At 49.3% G+C, this 20603-nt stretch overlaps 1 protein-coding gene across 1 annotated transcript; it reads left to right on the top strand.

Annotated features, from left to right (window-relative positions):
- On the top strand, positions 1 to 20589 carry MINDY1 (MINDY lysine 48 deubiquitinase 1). The gene is made up of 11 exons (XM_081841106.1): positions 1 to 110; positions 1306 to 1442; positions 4246 to 6101; positions 7809 to 7866; positions 9719 to 9783; positions 11053 to 11211; positions 13230 to 13332; positions 16067 to 16209; positions 17482 to 17673; positions 18874 to 19011; positions 20301 to 20589. The coding sequence occupies exons 3-11, from the start codon at positions 5565 to 5567 to the stop codon at positions 20379 to 20381; spliced, it is 1476 nt and encodes a 491-aa protein (XP_081697232.1). The 5' UTR covers positions 1 to 110; positions 1306 to 1442; positions 4246 to 5564; the 3' UTR covers positions 20382 to 20589.
- Positions 20590 to 20603: the final 14 nt, after the last annotated feature.

Raw genomic sequence — 20603 nt, 5'->3', positions numbered from 1 at the left:
AGAACAGAAGGGCTTTCAAATTTCCACAAACAGTAGCATCTCTTTGCCCAGAGAGTGGGTGGGTAATATTTTGTAACGAGAAAAAGGAAGGACGACGGAGGAAGCAGCAGGTATCAAATTAAATATTTCTGGCATCTCATCCTTTCAAAAAAAATGTTTTTTCCACAATATGTATTTCAGATGTGACACAATTTGGAAAGAAACCTCTAAAAAGAGTATTTGACATGGGGTAGAGCTTTCCCCTATGTCAGCAAGCTTCTGACCCATGTGAGGTGTGAGAAAGATAGAAAGAAATTCCTTGGGCGAGAGATCTTAAGCACATATGCAGATGGGGAGTTCATCCGTTGTGCCTCTGCATGATGTTCGCCCAAGCAGTCTGCTCCGGAAGGCAGTCATTGTGACCATGCCCCTTTATGGGGCAAAATTTGTCCAGTAATTCCTGGAGAGCATGCAAGTCTTCAAGGAGGGTGCCTGTCGCCCCTCTCTCTGTGTGTCTCTGCCTCTTTCCTTCTTTCCATCCAGCCTCCCACTGGGGAATGAGTCCTCATGGTCTGTACAGCAGCCAGCTTGATTCAATTGCTGTGGGATCGCAGGAGGAATTTCCCTGTTGCCCTTCTGAATGAGTCACTGCCTCCTTCCGATCAGATTCACGCCCCCAAAAGCAAACCGTTCTCTCCCCTTGCAGTCTCCCCTTCGTGAGAGCTAAGTAACGCCTCCCATTTTAATTTGGAAAATAAGCCTTAAAAAGGTAAAGGGTAAAGGGAACCCTGACCATTAGGTCCAGTCGTGGCCGACTCTGGGGTTGCGGCGCTCATCTCGCTTTACTGGCCGAGGGAACCAGCGTACAGCTTCCGGGTCATGTGGCCAGCATGACGAAGCTGCTTCTGGCGAACCAGAGCAGCGCACGGAAACGCCGTTTACCTTCCCGCCGGAGTGGTACCTATTTATCTACTTGCACTTGGACATGCTTTTGAACTGCTAGGTTGGCAGGAGCAGGGACCGAGCAACGGGAGCTCACCCCGTCGCGGGGATTTGAACCGCTGACCTTCCGATCGGCAAGTCTTAGGCTCTGTGGTTTAACCCACAGCGCCACCCACTATCAGACCTCTTTTTTTAAAAAAAGCTGTCAGCAGCTTTGGAAAACACTGCTCTTTTGTTATGTGACCCTAATTCCTCTCCCTTTTTCCGGACACATTGCACAAGACCCCTCCAGTGCTGTAAAACCTCCGCCCCAATAGATGTCTCTGTGGGGAGGCGAGAAGGTAAACAAGCCGGTGCAAAGTGACTCTCCTTTTTCTCCGCCAGGTCTCCTCTCGTCTGCACATTTGGGGAGAGAAAAAAGAAGGGAAGGAAGAGGGAGAAACTTCGGAAGGATCCAAAACGGAGGAAGATTTGCAAAGAGAGAGGAGGAGAGAGGCCTTGGGATGAAAGCCAAAGCAAAGGTGAGCAAAGATTCCCTTGTTGCTCCACATTTGGATCTGCTTGATTCGGATCAGGGGGTGTTTACATTAGGATCCAGGAGCGGAGAAGCAGCCAGCCCCCTCCTTGGCCCACAGCCCCACTTTCTCTTCTTCCGCACCCGTCACTTTTTCTCGCAAAGCTTTCCCTAATAATATTTTGCCAGCCTTCCCAAAAACCCCCGTCCTTTACCCCCCTTGTCTTGGACCCTGGCCGGCTGTCCTGGTTGGGTAAGCAGAACAAGGCAGACACGATTTGACCCGCTGCTACGCTACACAAAGACCCCACCACCCGTCCCGGTCCTGGGTGCGAGTTCCTTTGCAAGATGGGTGTGTCCAGACTGGCAGGTTTGGCTTACACAGCCCCAGACTCTTTTAACAGGCTGTTAGCACACACTCCTTGGCCTTAAGATCATTTCCATTTACAGTATTTAATTTGTTAAGCCGTCTAACTGGCTCAGTGGGCAGTGCTTTGCATTCAGAAAGTCCTGGGTTCGGTTCCTGGTGGGCCTGAGAGACTCCCGCTCTCTCAAACTCCAGAGAGCTGCTACCAGTCAGTGTAGACAACACTGAACTAAATGGAGCAATTGCTGGATTGGTAATAAGGAAGCTTCTCTGTGTTCCTATTCAGCCGGCTCTTTATTCGGAATCATGAGGACTAGAATCTTAAGGTTATTCTTGATAATGATGATGATAATAATAATAATAATAATAATAATAATAACTTATTATTTATACCCCGCCCATCTGGCTGGGTTTCTCCAGTCACTCTGGGCGGCTTCCAACAGAATATTAAAATACAATAGTCTGTTAAACATTAAAAGCTTCCCTAAACAGGGCTGCCTTCAGATGTCTTCTAAAAGTTTGGTAGTTATTTTTCTCTTTGGCATCTGGTGGGAGGGCGTTCCACAGGGCGGGTGCCACCACCGAGAAGGCCCTCTGCTTGGTTCCCTGTAGCTTTGCTTCTCGCAGTGAGGGAACCGCCAGAAGGCCCTCGGAGCTGGACCTCAGTGTCCGGGCTGAACATTGGAGGTGGAGACGCTCCTTCAGGTATACTGGGCCTTTGAGGCTCCTTCAGGTATACTGGACCTATTCTTAGGGAGCCCTATGTCAGAGACAGAGGACATACACTGTATGCAGGAAGTCCAGCCCCCAATGGCATCCCCAGGTGGGGTTGGGAGAGGCCCCTGCAACAGAATTGTGTTTTCAGAATCATGAGGACTGGAGTCTTGCTTTATTTTTAAAGGGGAGGGCTGCGGCTCAGTGGTGAGAGCAGAAGGCCCAAGGTCCAGTCCCCATTGGATTCAAACCCAGGGCAACCTAGTCCTAGCCTAACACTAACCATTTCACTGCACTGCCATTTAGCCCTATAAATATATTTTTATTTGATTTCTATTCTGTGTTTCCTCCCAAAGGAGCCCCGAGGCAGCCTGCAAAGCACAACTAATGAAATAATATATAATTAAAGTGCTACAAAATGTAAAGTGGCTAAAGTAAAAATAACAAGAATAATATTCAGAACAGAAACGTTGAAGGAGTGAGGAGAGTGCGCAGCCCATAGGTAGCCAATGTTAGCTTGCTGCTGCTTCTTTCCTCCTCCCTCCTCCTCCCTCTTTCCTTGTGTGCCATGTCTTACTACCAATCTTTGTAAGCCGCTCAGCTAAAGGGTGGGGGTTAACATGAATAAATTTTGAGGGAACTTGGATGGGGTGGGGGGGAGAGTTATCTGTTGCAGCTCCAGCTGAAGGTGGATTTGCACCGATCCTGCTCTCCCCTTCACCTCCCTCCTGGGTTGTTTGAAACCCAGGTCCCAGCTGTTGCCTGGATCCAACCAGGCTGCAGAGCTAAGCTGTTTCCCCACCCCCACCCCCACCCCCACCCCCACCCCCACCCCCACCCCCACCCCCACCCCTAGGACCGGCTTGACAGCTTCCCTCTTGCAAAAACACACCACAACACCCACCCCAAAGCTATGCAACAACCGCGGCAACTGAGCGTTCAGTTGACTGGCGGCTGGCCATTCACCTCCCTGATCGGATCGCATGGGGAGAGGGGAGCAGCTGGCTCTGCCCTCCCCAATTTACCCAGATCCCCGGCTTTCATCTAAAAAGACGAGAGCTATAGCAGAATCATGCATTTAAAGTCCATTCATCTCCCATCTGAAGCATGTGACTTCCCCAAAGGAATCCTGGGAAGTGTAGTTTCCAACCTCACCAAGTTCCAATTCCCAGGATTCTTTGGGGGAAACCATTCTATGCTTTCCATTTATGGGGCAGAAAGGAAATATTGTTCTGTCCGATTGGGAGAGGAAAGAACGCTTCCAGCTGAGAGTGGTGGGGCCTCGGAGCGTAATATGGCCCTTAGGACCTCTCCCTGTGGCCCCCGGGGGCACACCCCTCGCCTGCCTCGCTTTGCACCCTCCCAGAGTGCTTTCTTCTGCCGTAAATACGTCCTTCCACCCTGATCATGCCTTTTACATGTTTAGATGGAGGAGAGAGAGAGAGATTATGTATGGAAGCCAGCCTAATTTGCAAAGGTACTCATGGCTCCACCCACTTTTACCTGTGGCCCCGCCCACCCCTGCATGCGGCCCCTGAAAGCCTGCCTGGAAGGGAATTCCGCCCTTGGTTGGTCTGGAAAAGACCCATCCCAATTTCAGTCCTTGGAGGTGAAAACATACATTGCTTTTAAATGAAATTCTTCCGTGGAAGCGAGGTGAAGGTGTGTCCAGGTGGAAAAATCCAGGTGTTTCTCTTACCACCCTCTTCCCTTCTTTTTTTATTGCCAGGATCCTGCCGCCCGGCTGATTTAAAACCCCTCCGGCTGAGCCGCTCTCTCTGCAAAGGCAAGCTGTCAACAACCCGCCAAACTCGCTCTAGAGACTGAGCAGCGCGTGAGTTGTGGTTGGCGGCGAGGAGAGAAAGTCAATATGCTGGGATGCCTCCGAGCGGAAGGAGAATCTCAGATCAGATGAAAATAAGATAGGGGACTGGCTGCCTCTGTTTGCGGTTGCCCAACCTCAAGGACAACAAAAGCAGGGCGAAGGTTTGGAGCCGGTGGGGCAGAGTCCGTCCGACACTTTAGGAAAGCAAAAAACAACACACCCCAATAACCTTCGTCTTCTACAGCTGTCTTTGCTTTTTTTAAAAAAAATAAACAAATAACTTTTTTTAAAAGGAAAAAACCAAACCGTCCGTGCAGCAAAATCTTTGCATTTTTATCCTATTTTTAACCAGTTTATGGAAATTTACTTCTTTTAATTTCATATATATATATATATATATATATAGGCGTGGGTTTCTTTGCTTTTTTAAAAAGATTTTTTTTGTACAAAAATAGGGAGATTTTTCTTTTTTCTTTTTTTTTTTAAAGGATCTTGAAAGATAATAATCCTTTGCGGATCTAGAAGCGGAGAGATTGAGAGGCGGTCGGCGATTGGGTTTCCTGGGTGTTAAATAATTAAATTTTTAAAGCTGAGCTGGAGAAGAGGTGGCGGAATTGATTTCTCCGTGGCCCCCACGAGAAGCAGAAAACGCAAGGGAAAAACCAGCCTGGAAAAAAAAATCAGTTTCTATTCTCATTTTTATTTCCGCCTCGTGTTTTCTCAGCAGTGCCTGACAGCCCCCGAAAACAGCAGACCCCAAATTGTTGTCCCCCCCCCTTTTAAGGTCTTTTACGGTAGCCTTTGAAAACGGGAAAGGCGACGTCGAGCGAGATCCGGTTGGGAAACGGAGGATAAATTGAAACAGGAATCTTTTCCCATCTGCTTTTTTAAAAAGTGTTAACGTTTTCTACCGCTTGGGAGAAGAAGGCGGGGAGTTGTGGGCAGAGGATCTGTACCTAGCAAACGTTGCATTTTGTCAAGGCGACTAGAAGTTTGCGAATCGCTTATTGATCCAGGGAGAAAGTGAGAGAGGTGAGTTTCTCCTGCCAAACGCCCAAATCCGTTTTCCCCTTGAGAGGCAGAGTCGGAAAGCACATTCAAACTTCAGCAGAAAGCGAGAAGGAAGCTATCATTTAGGACTCGATCCGACAGCCAGCCCGTTGGCTCGTCCGCGGTGGATGCTTGGGTTTTTATAAGGAAGGCGGCAGTAGGGGCAGCGCCGAATGGAGCCCGAATTATCCGCAGAACCATCAGCGAAGGGGGAGAATGTACCGGCCGAACCCCAAACCACAGAGGCCTCCCCGGAGGAGCGAGGCGTAGAGGACGTTGGCGCCATGTGCACCAAGGTGCCCGCCGCAAACGGGCAAGACCAGGAGGAGGCACTGAAGGCCCCGGCCTGCGAGGAAACCCCCCCGGGGGCCGGGAAGGGAGGCGAAGGTCCGGAACCCGAATCTGCGGAGTCTGCAGAGGCCGGAAAGCCGGATTCCAAAGAGCGTCCGGGAGAGGAGGAACCACTGGCGGGCGCTGACTCTCTGCCAAGCGTCTCTGACCCGGCTGATGCGCCCCCCACCGCCACTGAGCAGCCCGCAGAGGTGGCCCCCGAGCCCCGGTCTTCTCCCGCCAGCCCCCCCCAGCCCCCCGACTTCTACTGCGTGAAGTGGATCAGCTGGAAAGGGGAGAGGACGCCCGTCATCACGCAGAGCGAGAACGGGCCCTGCCCGCTGCTGGCCATCATGAACATCCTTTTCTTGCAGTGGAAGGTGAGTAGAGCTTCCAGGGTCAGGGGCAGTCTACCCCCGAAAGCATAAACTCTTATCTCTAATTCTGTAACAAATTATTGTGTTCGGTGAAGGTCCTGTGTGAGTGTCTGGAGGCGGTTGGGGGATGGAGGGCGGCTAACAGATTGAGGTTGAATCCTGACAAGACAGAAGTACTGTTTTTGGGGGACAGGGGGCGGGCGGGTGTGGAGGATTCCCTGGTCCTGAATGGGGTAACTGGGCCCCTGAAGAACCAGGTGCGCAGCCTGGGAGTCATTTTGGACTCACAGCTGTCCATAGAAGCACAGGTCAAATCTGTATCCAGGGCAGTTGTTTACCAGCTCCATCTGATACGCAGGATGAGACTCTCCCTGCCCACAGACTGTCTGGCCAGTGTGGTGCATGCTCTGGTTATATCCCGCTGGACTATTGCAATGCGCTCTACGTGTGGCTACCTTTGAAGGTGACCCGGAAACTGCAGTTAATCCAGAATGCGGCAGCTAGACTGGTGACTGGGAGCAGCCGCCGAGACCACATAACACTGGTCTTGAAAGATCTACATTGGCTCCCAGTACGTTTCCAAGCACAATTCAAAGTGTTGGTGCTGACCTTGAAAGCCCGAAACAGCCTCGGTCCAGTATACCTGAAGGAGCATCTCCACCTCCATTGTTCTGCCCAGACACTGAGGTCCAGCTCCGAGGGTCTTCTGGCGGTTCCCTCATTGCGAGAAGTGAAGCTACAGGGAACCAGACACAGGGCCTTCTCAGTAGTGGCGCCCACCCTGTGGAACGCCCTCCCACCAGATGTGAAGGAAATAAGCCGCTATCTTATGTTTAAAAGACATCTGAAGACAGCCCTGTTTAGGGAAGTTTTTAATATTTAATGCTGTATTGTTTTTAACACTTGATTGGGAGCTGCCCAGAGTGGCTGGGGAAACCCAGCCAGATGGGCGGGGATATAAATAATAAATAATAAATTATTATTATTATTATTATTATTATTATTATTATTATTACTACATACCCTTATGAATTTGAGTTTGCAATCTCTGTTTTGAGTTTGTAATCTCTATTTGAGCTTGCAATCCTTGTCAGAATACATACTTTTGAATGGATTAGTTTTTGTTACAATTGACTATTGATTTGCGAGTAGGGACCCCTCCCACTACTGAAACTTATATTGGCCTGAGTTCTTGGTGTGCTTTTTTCTTGGTAAAGGTAAAGGGACCCCTGACCATTAGGTCCAGTCGTGGCCGACTCTGGGGTTGTGGCGCTCATCTCGCTTTACTGTCCGAGGGAGCCAGCGTACAGCTTCCAGGTCATGTGGCCAGCATGACTAAGCCGCTTCTGGCAAACCAGAGCAGCGCATGGAAATGCCGTTTACCTTCCCGCTGGAGTGGTACCTATTTATCTACTTGTACTTTGACGTGCTTTCGAACTGCTAGGTTGGCAGGAGCAGGAACAGAGACACGGGAGCTCACCCCGTCGTGGGGATTCAAACCGCCGACCTTCTGATCGGCAAGTCCTAGGCTCAGTGGTTTAACCCAAGCGCCACCCGCGTCCCCTTTTATCTTGGTATATACCCCCAAATGCAGGCATTTGGAGGGAGGAGGAGGCGCACACGGGGCAAGGCGGGCTGGTCCTCTTGGCCAAATGTCCTTTATCCTCCCGAATCGCTTCTCTCTCTCTTTCTCTCTTCCTCCCTTTTCAGGTGAAACTGCCTCCCCAGAAGGAAGTGATCACTTCCGACGAGCTGATGGCTCACCTTGGTAAGTGGCAGGATGTGGCCACCATCGTTTTCACATTTCCTGAGGGCTGGGGTTGTGGTTTTTTTTGGGGGGGGGGTTTCTGGGTACTAGACAAAGGGCCACCTACCGTATTTTTGCTCCATAAGACGCACTTTTTTCTTCCTAAAAGGCAAGGGGAAATGTCTGTGCATCTTATGGAGCGAATTCGTGGTCCCTGGAGCTGAATTGCCCAGGGGCAAAAAGCAGATCATGCTTTTTTTTGTCGTTGAAACAAAGCCACTGATCATTTGCCGATCGGGGAGGGAGATAAGGAACGCTAGAGATAAAGGAGGCTGCCTGGGAGGGGGGAGGTAAAAGCCCATGGATCCTCAGAATTTTTACATTGGGTCACCCAAAATTCACCATCAGATCACATAGCTGTGGCCACAGCATGAACCAGAAAAATCATCCACTGTTTCATTCAGAATTTTTTTTTCTTGTTTTCCCCCTCTAAAAACTGGGTGCGTCTTATGGTCAGGTGCGTCTTATGGAGCGAAAAATACGGTAGTTCCTCCGACCGTGTGAAACTGCCTTTGTTCAGAGTGAGATCATATGGTACAGGGGTGGAGAAACCTGTTTTTCGTTTTCGTTTTTGCTCAAGGGCCGCTTCCTGCTTCCGGGCAAGGTTCAGGAGCCGCATGCCGCTGGTGGGCGGGGCCAGAGGCCAAAGTGGGCGGAGCAACAAAGGCGGCTGCTTACCTTTGCATAGTCAGCTTTCTTCTCTATGCAGGCTTGTATTCAAGCAAGTTACAGATCCGCCAGAAGGGATGGGCTTAAGTTAGCCCTGTCTTTTAATCACAGCGGGTCTGATCCGTGTCGGACGAGCGTTGGACGCAACCCTGAATGTTGGCAGATGCAGGGCAGGCGAAAGGAAGGACTTCTTCCCAAAACGTGTAGCTAAACAGTGGAACTCCCTGCCACTGGAGACAGTCAATCTAGATTCCTAGGTTACAGGAGGCGTTTCTGAGCACTGTGAGAACAGGAGGCTGGACTGGGTGGGGCCCCTTTGGCCTCATCCAACAATGGCACCCTTCTTACATTATTTTTTTTTCCTTCCAAAAATTTTATTAGTTTTCACAATATTATAAACAAACAAACAAACACACAAGACAAACAAACATAAATCATAGCCTTATTGAAAATTACAGTTATTAACTTTGTTAAGTGACTTCCTCGCTTCCCCTTGGTTGAATTTCATTGCATGTCTTTTTAACGGTTTTCCAAATCCCAATTTTTATGAAATTTAACTTAAACATTAACATCCTTAGATCTTCACCTTATGGAATTAAACATATTAATTCATTACTAAACATAAATAAAATCCTAGGCCCATTAAGTATCTACAAGCTATTTTCAGTTAGTTTAACAAATTTAACTAAATAATCATTAAATTTATTCCACTCTTCCTGATACTCCTCCTCCTTCTGGTCACGGACTCTTCCAGTCAGGTCGGCTAGCTCCGAAAAATCCATCATCTTCACCTGCCATTCTTCTACTGATGATAATTCTTGGGTTTTCCACTTTTTAGCTAACAAAATACGGGCAGCAGTTGTGGCATACAAAAATAATTTAACATCTTTCTTGGGCAATTCCAAACCTGTTATTCCAAGAAGAAAGACCTCCTGTTTCGTTATAAATGTATATTTCAACTTTTTTTTCCAATTCATTATAAATCTTCTCCCAGAAGTCTTTCAGCTTGGGACAGGTCCACCACATATGATAAAAGGTTCCTTCCTTTTCTTTACATTTCCAACATATATTGTCACAGTTATGATATGTCTTTGCTAATTTCTTACGTTCTTAATGAAAAAGGTCTGTTTTCTCTCTATGCCAGGTGACTGCATCCTGTCCATCAAGCCCCAAAAACAGTCGGAAGCACTCCAGCTCAACTTTCAGCAAGTGAGTTCCTTTCTTTCCCCGCTTCTCTCATTCTCATTCTCTCTCTCTCTCTCTCTCTCTCTCTCCCCCTTTGGGCCCCCCAAGGTACTTGGCAGGTCTCTGTTTCTTGTAATAACCTGCTGAGAACTTCCACAATCTGCCCTGTGCCCAAAGCTCCCACTGCAGAGAATGCGTGCACATTAAAACCAAACAATCGAACACCAAGAAGCATCTAGCGCTTCACCACGTACCGTCGTAAAAACAGCAGGCGAGGGGAGCCGCCAGTTTGCCCCATCAGGGCCCTTTGCTCTCCCTTCGGAGAGTGAGATCAGGATACCAAGGGAGCTGAGTGCTAGGTCAGACCCAGCAGGGCTCCTCTTTGGTGGTAAGGAGTGGAACCTCCTTGGGAAGGAGCGGCCTACCTCTGAAAACTGCATTCAGAGGATACGCAAACTGCAGTATGTCTGCCCTCGCTGTGGACGGCTGTACCGCAGGTCGTTGCCGAAAAGGAGAACCCTGAGTTCCTCGCGGCCTGATCCAGCGAGGGCATAATCCCTTACAAGTAATACTATAACACCGGTCTTGAAAGACCTACACTGGCTCCCAGTACGTTTCCGAGCACAATTCAAAGTGTTGGTGCTGACCTTGAAAGCCCTAGACGGCCTCGGTCCAGGAGACCTGAAGGAGCGTCTCCACCCCCATCGTTCTGCCTGGACACTGAGGTCCAGCTCCGAGGGCCTTCTGGCGGTTCCCTCGCTGTGAGAAGGGAAGTTACAGGGAACCAGGCAGAGGGCCTTTTCGGTAGTGGCGCCCGCCCTGTGGAACACCTTCCCACCAGATGTCAAAGAGAAAAATAACTACCAGACTTTTAGAAGACATCTGAAGGCAGCCCTGTTTAGGGAAGCTTTTAATGTTTAATAGGTTTTTGTATTTTAGTGTTCTGTTGTAAGCCGCCCAGAGTGGCTGGGGAAACCCAGCCAGATGCGTGGGATATAAATAATAAATTATTATTATTATCTCTGATTAACTCATTTGTTTATTGGTGGCATTTCTGCCCCAGCTTTCCCCCCAAAGAACTCAAGGCGGTGGTACACTCATTTAATCCCCACAACGACCCTGAGAGAGACAGCGGCATGCGGCCCCGTGGGTGGATTCGAACCCTGGTCTCCCAGAGTTGAGGTTCCTTATCCCTCCCCCCCCCAAAATGCAGGCTTTCCCAGCTAGACTTTGTTCCGTCCCCCAATTTCAAAAATACCCAGCATGCCCTTCTTCCTCTCCTGCCGCGGACAGAACGTCAACGACGCCATGACGGTTCTGCCCAAACTCTCCACGGGGCTGGATGTCAACGTGAGGTTCACGGGAGTCTCCGATTTCGAGTACACCCCCGAATGCATCGTCTTCGACCTTCTCAACATGCCTCTCTATCACGGCTGGCTAGTGGACCCGCAGGTGAGGTGCTTTGTCCTCTATTTCTTCTTTCCACACGCCATCGCTTCCTAGGAGCTGAGCTTGCGAGTCGTCAGCGTCTCAGATTCCGCCGAAGGCGTCTTTGAGAGTTCGCGAGCCGAATCTCTCCAGTCTGAGAAGCGTAAATGGCACCTGCCATTCAGTCAGTGCCAGATTTACATACAGTCATACCTCATGTTTGCTTAGAATCATAGAATCATAGAGTTGGAAGAGACCACAAGGGCCATCGAGTCCAACCCCCTGCCAAGCAGGAAACACCATCAGAGCACTCCTGACATATGGTTGTCAAGCCTCTGCTTAAAGACCTCCAAAGAAGGAGACTCCACCACACTCCTTGGCAGCAAATTCCACTGTCGAACAGCTCTCACTGTCAGGAAGTTCTTCCTAATGTTTAGGTGAAATCTTCTTTCTTGTAGTTTGGAACCATTGCTTCATGTTACATGTTTTCAGGTTGCATCCCACAGCGACCCAGAAGTACCAGAAAGGGTTACTTCCGGGTTTCACCGCTCACGCATGTGCAGACGCGCAAAATGACGTCACGCACGTGCGCAGAAGCGGTGAATCGCAACCCGCGCTGTCCTTCCACTGAGCACTCAGGGCTGATTTCCTTCAGAACGGATCGGTTTGATCTTCTTGCAGTCCATGGGGCTCTCAAGAGTCTCCTCTAGCATCAATTCTTCAGCGATCAGCCTTCTTTATGGTCCAGCTCTCACTTCCATACATCACATATAGCATATATTCAACACTAATAAACAGCAACCATTTGTTGTTGACAAAGGACAGCTGGACGTATAAAGGGCCCCATTGCCTTCAGTAGCTGAGGGCTTCATTAAACCTAAAGCCGGCCCTGCGTTCAGCCATCCCCAGCTGTTGGGATATTAAATTGCAATCCGCATTTTTAATTGAAATTTTAAAAATAAGAATTGAAATTTAAAAATTTTAAATTCTAAACTGGGGTGTCCTGTGACAACCATCCACCCAGATGTTTGTTGAACTGCAACTTCCCTCACCTCCAACCATTGGCCAGGTGGGCTGGGGCTGATGGGAAATTGAGTCCCGCACTAGCTCAGGCCCCCATTCCTGACCTAAGTCTAAGATAATGAGAACAATGCAAAGTCTTCCCAACACCACCACAGTCAGTTCCACTGGAGCCCAGTGGGCTTCATAAATTTTTTTATTCCGTTTATTTATCTCATTCTTCCTCTCCCTGCAAAAAATATATACCCTATTTTTCGCCCTATAGGGCGCACCGGCCCATAGGGTGCACTTATTTTTTTTGGGGGGGGGAATAAAGAAAAAAAGATTTATTCCCCCCCCCCGAGCCGCAAAGAGCAAAGAAGCCATGACAGCAAGTGGGATGGATCCCGCTCGCTGTCCTGGCTTCGTTTTTAGCCTTGGGGCTGGGGGTCCGGGAGCGAAGGCGAGGTTGCACTCAACCTCGTCATCGCTCCGGGAGCTTGCGGGGCTGGGGGCGGGGGAAGCCCGAGCTTCCCCCGTCCCCAGCCCCCAGAACAGGCTGTTGCTCACAAAGCTTGCGGACATCTGCGCAAAGCAAGGGGCGCGCTCCGGAGTGCGCCCCGTGCTTTGGGCTGCAGGCTGCTGCCCGCAAGCCTTGGGAGCCCGGTGGGCACTACCGCAGGCTCCCAAGTCTTGCGGATAGCTCCCTGAAGCCTGGAGAGGGAGAGGAGTCGGTGCGCACTGACCCCTCTCGCTCTCCAGGCTTCAGCAAAAGCCTGCATTCGCCCCATAGGACGCACACACATTTCCCCTTCATTTTTGGAGGGGAAAAGGTGCGTCCTATAGGGCGGAAAATACGGCCTATATTGTGGGTTTGCTGCATAATCCTCCTCTGTCCTCACAACAACCCTGCAAGGTTCGGCTGAGGGGTGGGTGTGGGGAAATTGACCTAACTGGGATTTGAACCTGCCTCTTGGCCGTCGACACCCCTTGCGCCGTGGACTCCCAGACTCCAGCTCACAACCTGTTTCTGCACACTCCAGATACCAGAGGTGGCCCAGGCCGTCAGCAAGCTGACCTACAACCAGTTGGTGGAGAAGATCATAACCTGCAAACACTCAAGCGACCCTAATCTGGTGACGGAAGGTGAGGCCCGTCTGCCTGGGCTCATTCACACAGTCAAGGTCCGGGGTAACTGGTACCTGGAGGTGGGGTTGTCGTCAGCCCAGGGGTGGAGGCCATTAAGTAAGATCTGATTTGTGCTCGCTTCGGCACATGTACTAAAATTGGAACGATACAGAGAAGATTAGCATGGCCCCTGGGCAAGGAAAAATAAAATAAGATCTGGTTTACGGAGATGAGCAGCAGGGCCTGCTTGGTGGTAGTTTCACGCTTGCAGAAACTTGCTTTCCAAGCCTCATCTCTCATGGTTTTTACCTCAGGAGACCTCTCTGCTTCAGCAAAGGCCTTTTAACCATCTTTGAGCTATTAGACACCTATTTTGAACAACCGTTACATGTATGTACAGTGGAACCTCTGTTGTCGAACATAATCCATTCCGGAAGACCGTTCGACTTCCAAAATGTTTGACAACCGAGGCGAAATTGCCAGGCGGCAAAATCCATTGAAAAAGTGGAGAAACACTGCGGAAGCCGTTTGACTTCTGAGGCACCTTTGAAAACGGAAGCATTCACCTCCGGGTCATTGGCGTTCAAAAGCCAAAGCGTTCTGAAGCGTTCGACAACCAAGGTTCCACTGTATATTTCTTGTATCATTTACAACCAATGAAATTTTGAATTCTTTTAAACCGTACCTACGGGATCGCCTCTCCTGGTATGCCCCACGGAGGACCTTAAGGTCCACAAATGACAACATTTTGGAGGTCCCAAGTCGCAGGTAGTTAGATTGGTTTCAACTAGGGCCAGGGCCTTTTCAGCACTGGCCCCGACTTGGTGGAACGCTCTGTCCCAAGAGACTAGGGCCCTGAGGGACTTGACATCTTTCTTCAGGGCCTGCAAGACAGAGCTGTTCTACCTGGCCTTTGGTTTGGACTCAGTCTGACCCTTATGTTTCTCTCCCCTTATGGTCTTGATTTTTCGGCTACTTTTAAAATGAGGCTGCATTTTACATCGCATATTAACCTGTATTTTAAATTGCTCCTGTCCCCCCCCCCCATTATGTTTTGCACTGGAATTTTATTGGTGTTAGCCGCCCTGAACCCGGCTCTGGCTGGGGAGGGCAGGGTATTATTATTATTATTATTATTATTATTATTATTATTATTATTATGTGGTTGTTGTCCCACGCTGAAGACACACCTCTTTAAAACTTGAGATACATGTATTGTTATGGTTCTGGGTGGTGGGGTCAGTTTGGATGACACCTGTGGTTCCCTTCAAAACCTGTGGTCTTGCGGATAGGAGCCTGGAATCTATAGGAGGAAGCTTGCTTACCATTTGCATTTTGAAAAAGCAAGCTCTGTTGCCACCGAGACCAATGGGTGGGCCTTCCCCACTTCACCTGGCTCAATGTCGCATTATCCTGGGATGGAGAACAGTGCTGGATGATGATGATGATGATGATGATGATGATGATGATGATGATAATAATAATAATAATAATAATAATAATAATAATAATAATAATAATAATAATTTATTATTTAAACCCTGCCCATCTGGCTGGGTTTCCCCAGCCACTCCGGGCGGCTTCCAACAAAATATTAAAATACAATAGTCTGTCAAACATTAAAAGCTTCCCTAAAGAGGGCTGCCTTCAGATGTCTTCTAAAAGTTTGGTCGTTGTTTTTCTATTTGACATCTGCTGGGAAGGCATTCCACAGGACAGGCGCCTCCACCGAGAAGGCCCTCTGCCTGGTTCCCTGTAACCTCGCTTCTCGCAGGGAGGGAACCGCCAGAAGGCCCTCGGTGCTGGACCCTCTGTGAAGGCCCTCGATGTCCGGGCAAAACGATGGGGGTGGAGACGCTCCTTCAGGTATACTGGACCTTTGAGGCCGTTTAGAGCTTTAAAAGTCAGCACCAACACTTTGAATTGTGCTCGGAAACGTACTGGGAGCCAATGCAGGTCTTTCAAGACCGGTGTTATGTGGTCTCGGCAGCCACTCCCAGTCACGAGTCTTGCTGCCCTATTCTGGATTAGTTGTAGTTTCCGGGTCACCTTCAAAGGTAGCCCCACGTAGAGCGCATTGCCATAGTCCAAGTGGGAGATAACCAGAGCATGCACCACTCTGGCGAGACAGTCTGCAGGCAGGTAGGGTCTCACCTGTGTACCAGATGGAGCTTGTAAACAGCTGCCCTGGATACAGAATTAACCTGTGCTTCCATGGAGAGCTGTGAGTCCAGAATGACTCCCAGGCTGCGCACCTGGTTCTTCAGTTGCCCCATTCAGGACCAGGGAGTCCTCCACTCTCGCCCGCCTCCTGTCCCCCAAAAACAGTACTTCTGTCTTGTCAGGATTCAACCTCAATCTGTTAGGATGCCCAAACTGTGCTTTGGAGACCTCCCTGGGGGAACTAATGGGGTGTTAGTGCTGCGAGCCCCTCCACCCTATTCTCGCGGTGTAAAATAAAACTACGTATCCCAGGGACACCACCACCTCCTTTGAGCACTCAGAGATTTGGCTGCAGGCAGCAGAGTATCATTCAGGCCGGACCCTATTATTTTAAACAGCTTTTAATGCTGCGTTCTCAAAGGTTGCGGCCCACCCTGGGTCCTTAGGGTGAAGGCCGAGTAAGGAATTGAAAGAACTGTGGATCCAATTCATCATCAGAGTCAATCGCCATCATGCTTTTGCCTGCATTTCACCTCATCTTTGCTTCTTCTGCTCCCTGTTCCACCGCAACGCCCCCCGCCCCTTGCAGGCCTGATAGCAGAGCAGTTCTTGGAGTCCACGGCCTCTCAGCTGACCTACCACGGCCTCTGTGAGCTGACGTCCACGGTCAAGGAAGGCGAGCTGAGCGTCTTCTTCAGGAACAACCACTTCAGCACCATGATCAAGCACAAGGTACCCGCCCCGCAGGGCTGTTGTTTTTTAAGAAAGGTGGGCGATGTCTGGGACTGGGCAGGGGAGGAGCAATGGTGGAGACGGCCTCCCCATCCGGACCCTTCCAGGGAGCAGGAAAAGGAAGACAATATAGCTTTGCAACAGGGGTTTGAGGGAGGTTGCAGCTCAGAGGCAGATGAGGGGGAAAGCTAGGAAATTGTGGGACAACCAGAACAACACTCTGTTGGCTATTTGCAGATTAGTTGCACTGCAGAAAACTTGCTGGGGAGACCACACATTACAAGGAACACAAAATAACTTTAGCTAGGCTTTAATAACAAAAACAAAAACTCCTTCTACAGTAAATATATCAACAAGCATGACCCATCCACCAGGGTACTGAGAGAGCTAGGTGCTGCTCTTTATATACTATACCCAATTGCTGACACAGCTTAATTAACGCAACTTAGCAGCACCTGCTATACTGTTTCACAGCTCTAAAACTAGGTCACGTTATTTGCTCTGGCCCTTAAAGACATACACATCTTGTGGAACAATAATGAATCTTCAAATTTAAAGAGACCATTCAACATACCCAGCTGACACGCTGTCATTAGAAAGCATTCCAGACTCTCCATCTCCCAGAACCCGGCGAGCCTTAAAAGTAGGAGAGCAAAGAGCTCAAAGACCGAGGGCACTTGTCAGCACCCATAGAAGTGACGAAGGAGGAAGTGGGAGAGACGAGGGGTGGAGATTCACTCGGGACAACGCGATTATCCAAGAGGACCGGGAAGTTCAATAGCCTCTCTCTGTGATTAGTGCCCAAGAAGGAAGTAGATTCTCGCAAGTGGTGGTGTTTTTAAATAGTTTTATGTGGGTGGCACTGTGGGTTAAACCACAGAGCCTAGAACTTGCCAATCAGAAGGTCACCGGTTCGAATCCCCGCAACGGGGTGAGCACCTGTTGCCCAATCACTGCTCCTGCCAACCTAGCAGTTTGAAAGCACAAAGTGCAAGTAGATAAATAGGTACCGCTCCAGCGGGAAGGTAAACGGCGTTTCCGTGCGCTGCTCTGGTTAGCCAGAAGCAGCTTAGTCCTGCCGGCCACATGACCCGGAAGCTGTACGCTGGCTCCCTCGGCCAGTAAAGCGAGATGAGTGCCGCAACCCCAGAGTCGGCCACGACTGGACCTAATGGTCAGGGGTCCCTTTACCTTTACTTATGCCGATTTACCACCATCCTGCCTCCGAATTAACCAGAGCCTGTTTGTTTTCTCTCCCTGCTCCCTCTCCAGAGCCACTTGTACCTCCTGGTGACCGACCAGGGCTTCCTCCACGAGGAGCAGGTCGCCTGGGAGAGCCTGCACAATGTGGACGGGGACAGCTGCTTCTGCGACGCAGAGTTCCACCTCAGCCACGCCCTGGGCAAGGAGGCGGCTGGGGGCTCCCCGCAGGAGCAGCACCTCAACCAGAGACAGGTGGACCAGGTGAGAGCAGGGGCCGCCGAGGCAAGACCATGCGGGGCGTAAGCGCTGCCCTGGTTCACCCAATCAGTTGAAAGGGGAGGCTTTTTAGCCAATGGTAAGCAACCTTCTCACCCTCCATGCTGATTGGAGCCAATCAGAGCGAAAGGAGCCGATCCGGCCACTGAGGACGGGCTCAGAGGGTCCCTCTGGCGAACGAGGAGTTGTTCTGCATGTTCCCAAGCTGAGCATTTAGGAGCGCTGAAAATGCAATGCTTCCATTTCAAGAGAAGCATGGCTGAGTTCTGCTGCACGCAAATATAATAATAATAATAATAATAATAATAATAATAATAGGTATTGTATATAAGAAGATCTTGAAACACTCCACGTCCTATGTATGTACAAAAGAAATAGTATATTTAGCTGAAAGTAAACACACTTGAGATCTGCCATGAAATGAAAGTAAAAAGATCTTTAGATTCTCTTTCCAACCCCCCCCCCGCCCCCGAACCCTTTCTGTTAGGCATCATGTCCACTGAAATTCCAAAAAGAGAGAGAACTATTTTTATGTGTGCAACCACGGCGGCTAGAATTCTAGTAGCAAAAAAATTGGAAGGGTGAATCAATTCCTCCAAAGCTTGACTGGCAGGTGAAGATGATAGAATACGTAAAACTTGCTAAAATGACTGGGTGAATAAGAGGAAACTCAAACCAGAAAGTGTTCAAAGAGTGGGTAATATTTAAAGAATACCGTGCTTAAAACAATATTGTGGAAATGCAAATCTTCGAACAGGTTTAGATGGAATCTTGAAGACTAAAAGGGAAAGTTACAACTGCAGATAATTTCAGATATTCATTAGATATAATAAAAAGGGCGTATAGGTTAAGAATACGTTGAAAGCACAAGGAGGTGATTCAGAAGTCAAGAGAGTGTGATGTTAGTCGTTGTGTTGTTAGTTAATGTCAAGTGTTGTGGTTTTGTTTATTTTCTTGTTTTCTTTTCGTTTGTCCGTATTGTTTTCTTTCCTTTTTTGTTTGTTTGTTCTCTTATGTAAATTGTGTTGCGAATAAAATAAAATTAAGATGGAAGAAGAAAAGAAACCAGAGGGTAGGAATTTGAAGGAGGTGTGTGTGCCGTGCTCTCAGTTCACACCCACCAACTCTTTCTCTCTCCTTCCTTCCTTCCTTCCTTCCTTCCTTCCTTCCTTCCTTCTTCCATAGGACTACATGATTGCCTTGTCTCTGCAACAGCAGCAAGGGGGACCCGCGCTCAGCGACTTAGAGCTGGCCCAGCAGCTGCAGCAGGAGGAATATCAGCAGCAACAGCAGCAGCCACCTGCCGCAGCCCCCCCTGCACAGGTAACGTCCTCCCACCAACCCCCAACTCCCACCAACCCCTGTGTACGCAGCATGGCCAGCGGTCGGGGTAGAGTTAGGTAGACCCAGCATCTTCTGCAGAGCCATAGACCTGCCATAAACAGTTCTGTTACAGACCAGCAGATGCTCATGATAAGAGCTGCTATTTAAGAACAGGTGCCTGGGTTTCTGGGGGGGGGTTATAAAATTATTATTATTTATTTATTTATTTATTTATTTATTTATTTATTTGTACCCCGCCCATCTGGCTAAGTTTCCCCAGCCACTCTGGGCGGCTTCAAACAAAGATTAAAAATACATTAGAATGTCACACATTCAAAACTTCCCTGAAAAGGGCTGCCTTCAGACGTCTTCAAAATGTTAGGTAGTTGTTTATGTCCTTGACATCTGATGGGAGGGCGTTCCACAGGGCGGGCGCCACCACCGAGAAGGCTGGTTCCCTGTAACCTCACTTCTCGCAGGGAGGGATCTGCCAGAACGCCCTCGGCGCTGGACCTCTGTGTCCGGGCTGAATGATGGGGGTGGAGACGTTCCTTCAGGTATACTGGTCTCCACCCCCATCATTCTGCCCAGACACTGAGGTCCAGCTCCGGGGGCCTTCTGGTGGTTCCCTCACTGCGAGAAGGCAAGTTACAGGGAACCAGGCAGGGGACCTTCTCGGTGGTGGCACCCGCCCTGTGGAATGCCCTCCCACCAGATGTCAAAGAGAAAAACAACTACCAGACTTTTAGAAGACATCTGAAAGCAGCCCTGTTTAAGGAAGCTTTTAATGTTTAATAGACTATTGTATTTTAGTATTCTGTTGAAAGCTGCCCAGAGTGGCTAGGGAAACCCAGCCAGATGGGCGGGGTATAAATAAATTATTATTGTTGTTGTTGTTGTTGTTGTTGTTGTTGTTATTGGTATAACACAGCCATTAATAGTTTCCTCCTCCTCCTCCTCCTCCTCCTTCTCCTTCTTCTTCTTCTTCTTCTTTATTTGTACCCTGCCCATCTGGCTGGGTTTCCACAGACCAAAAATACACTAAGATCTCACACATTAAAAACTTCCCATGTCCAATCCTCTTTTAAAACCATCCAGATTGGCTGCCTCATGTGGAAGTGAGTTCCACAGTCTAACCGCAGCAACAAGGGCTTTGTCTTCGCTGAATCTCCCTTGCGTGTGTTCCTATTGATATCCAGTATCGCCAGAGAGGGAGGAAAAGTGTTCCACGCCTGACAAAATCTCCATTCCTTAACACGCCCCACTTTCTCCTCTTCCCCTGCTTTTAGGGGAGGACTCCGCCGCCCTCCCGCCCCTCCGGAGAGCGCAGGCCGCGCCAGAAGCAGGATTCGGACTGCGTCGTCCTGTAACGCCAAGCCGCGGGGGGCCCAGAGCACCCGTTTCCCAGCCGACCGATGTCTGCCGCGGAGAAGGACCCTCGTCTTCTATACGCCTCTTGCTCCGTTTTTTAAAAAAGACTGCTGTTTTTAAAAAGTCTCCCCGTTCTGGGGCTGAAACCAAAATTAAAAGGGAAAAAAGAGAGAAACTAACCTTTGGGGTGGCGAAAACCCCGGCAAACTCGTCTTCTCCAG

Source organism: Podarcis erhardii, assembly GCF_964252035.2.
Source record: "Podarcis erhardii genome assembly, chromosome: 15".
NCBI classification, from domain to species: domain Eukaryota; kingdom Metazoa; phylum Chordata; class Lepidosauria; order Squamata; family Lacertidae; genus Podarcis; species Podarcis erhardii.
Note: the sequence above shows the minus strand (reverse complement) of the source record. Positions and strands in the feature narration are given on the sequence as shown.

Bases quoted from the DNA above. Each gene is read 5' to 3' on its own strand.
- MINDY1 (XM_081841106.1), top strand. From the start codon at position 5,565: ATGGAGCCCGAATTATCCGCAGAACCATCAGCGAAGGGGGAGAATGTA. The intron at 13,333-16,066 runs GTGAGGCCCGTC...CGCCCCTTGCAG, and splicing joins CCCTAATCTGGTGACGGAAG to GCCTGATAGCAGAGCAGTTC. The intron at 16,210-17,481 runs GTACCCGCCCCG...CTCCCTCTCCAG, and splicing joins GCACCATGATCAAGCACAAG to AGCCACTTGTACCTCCTGGT.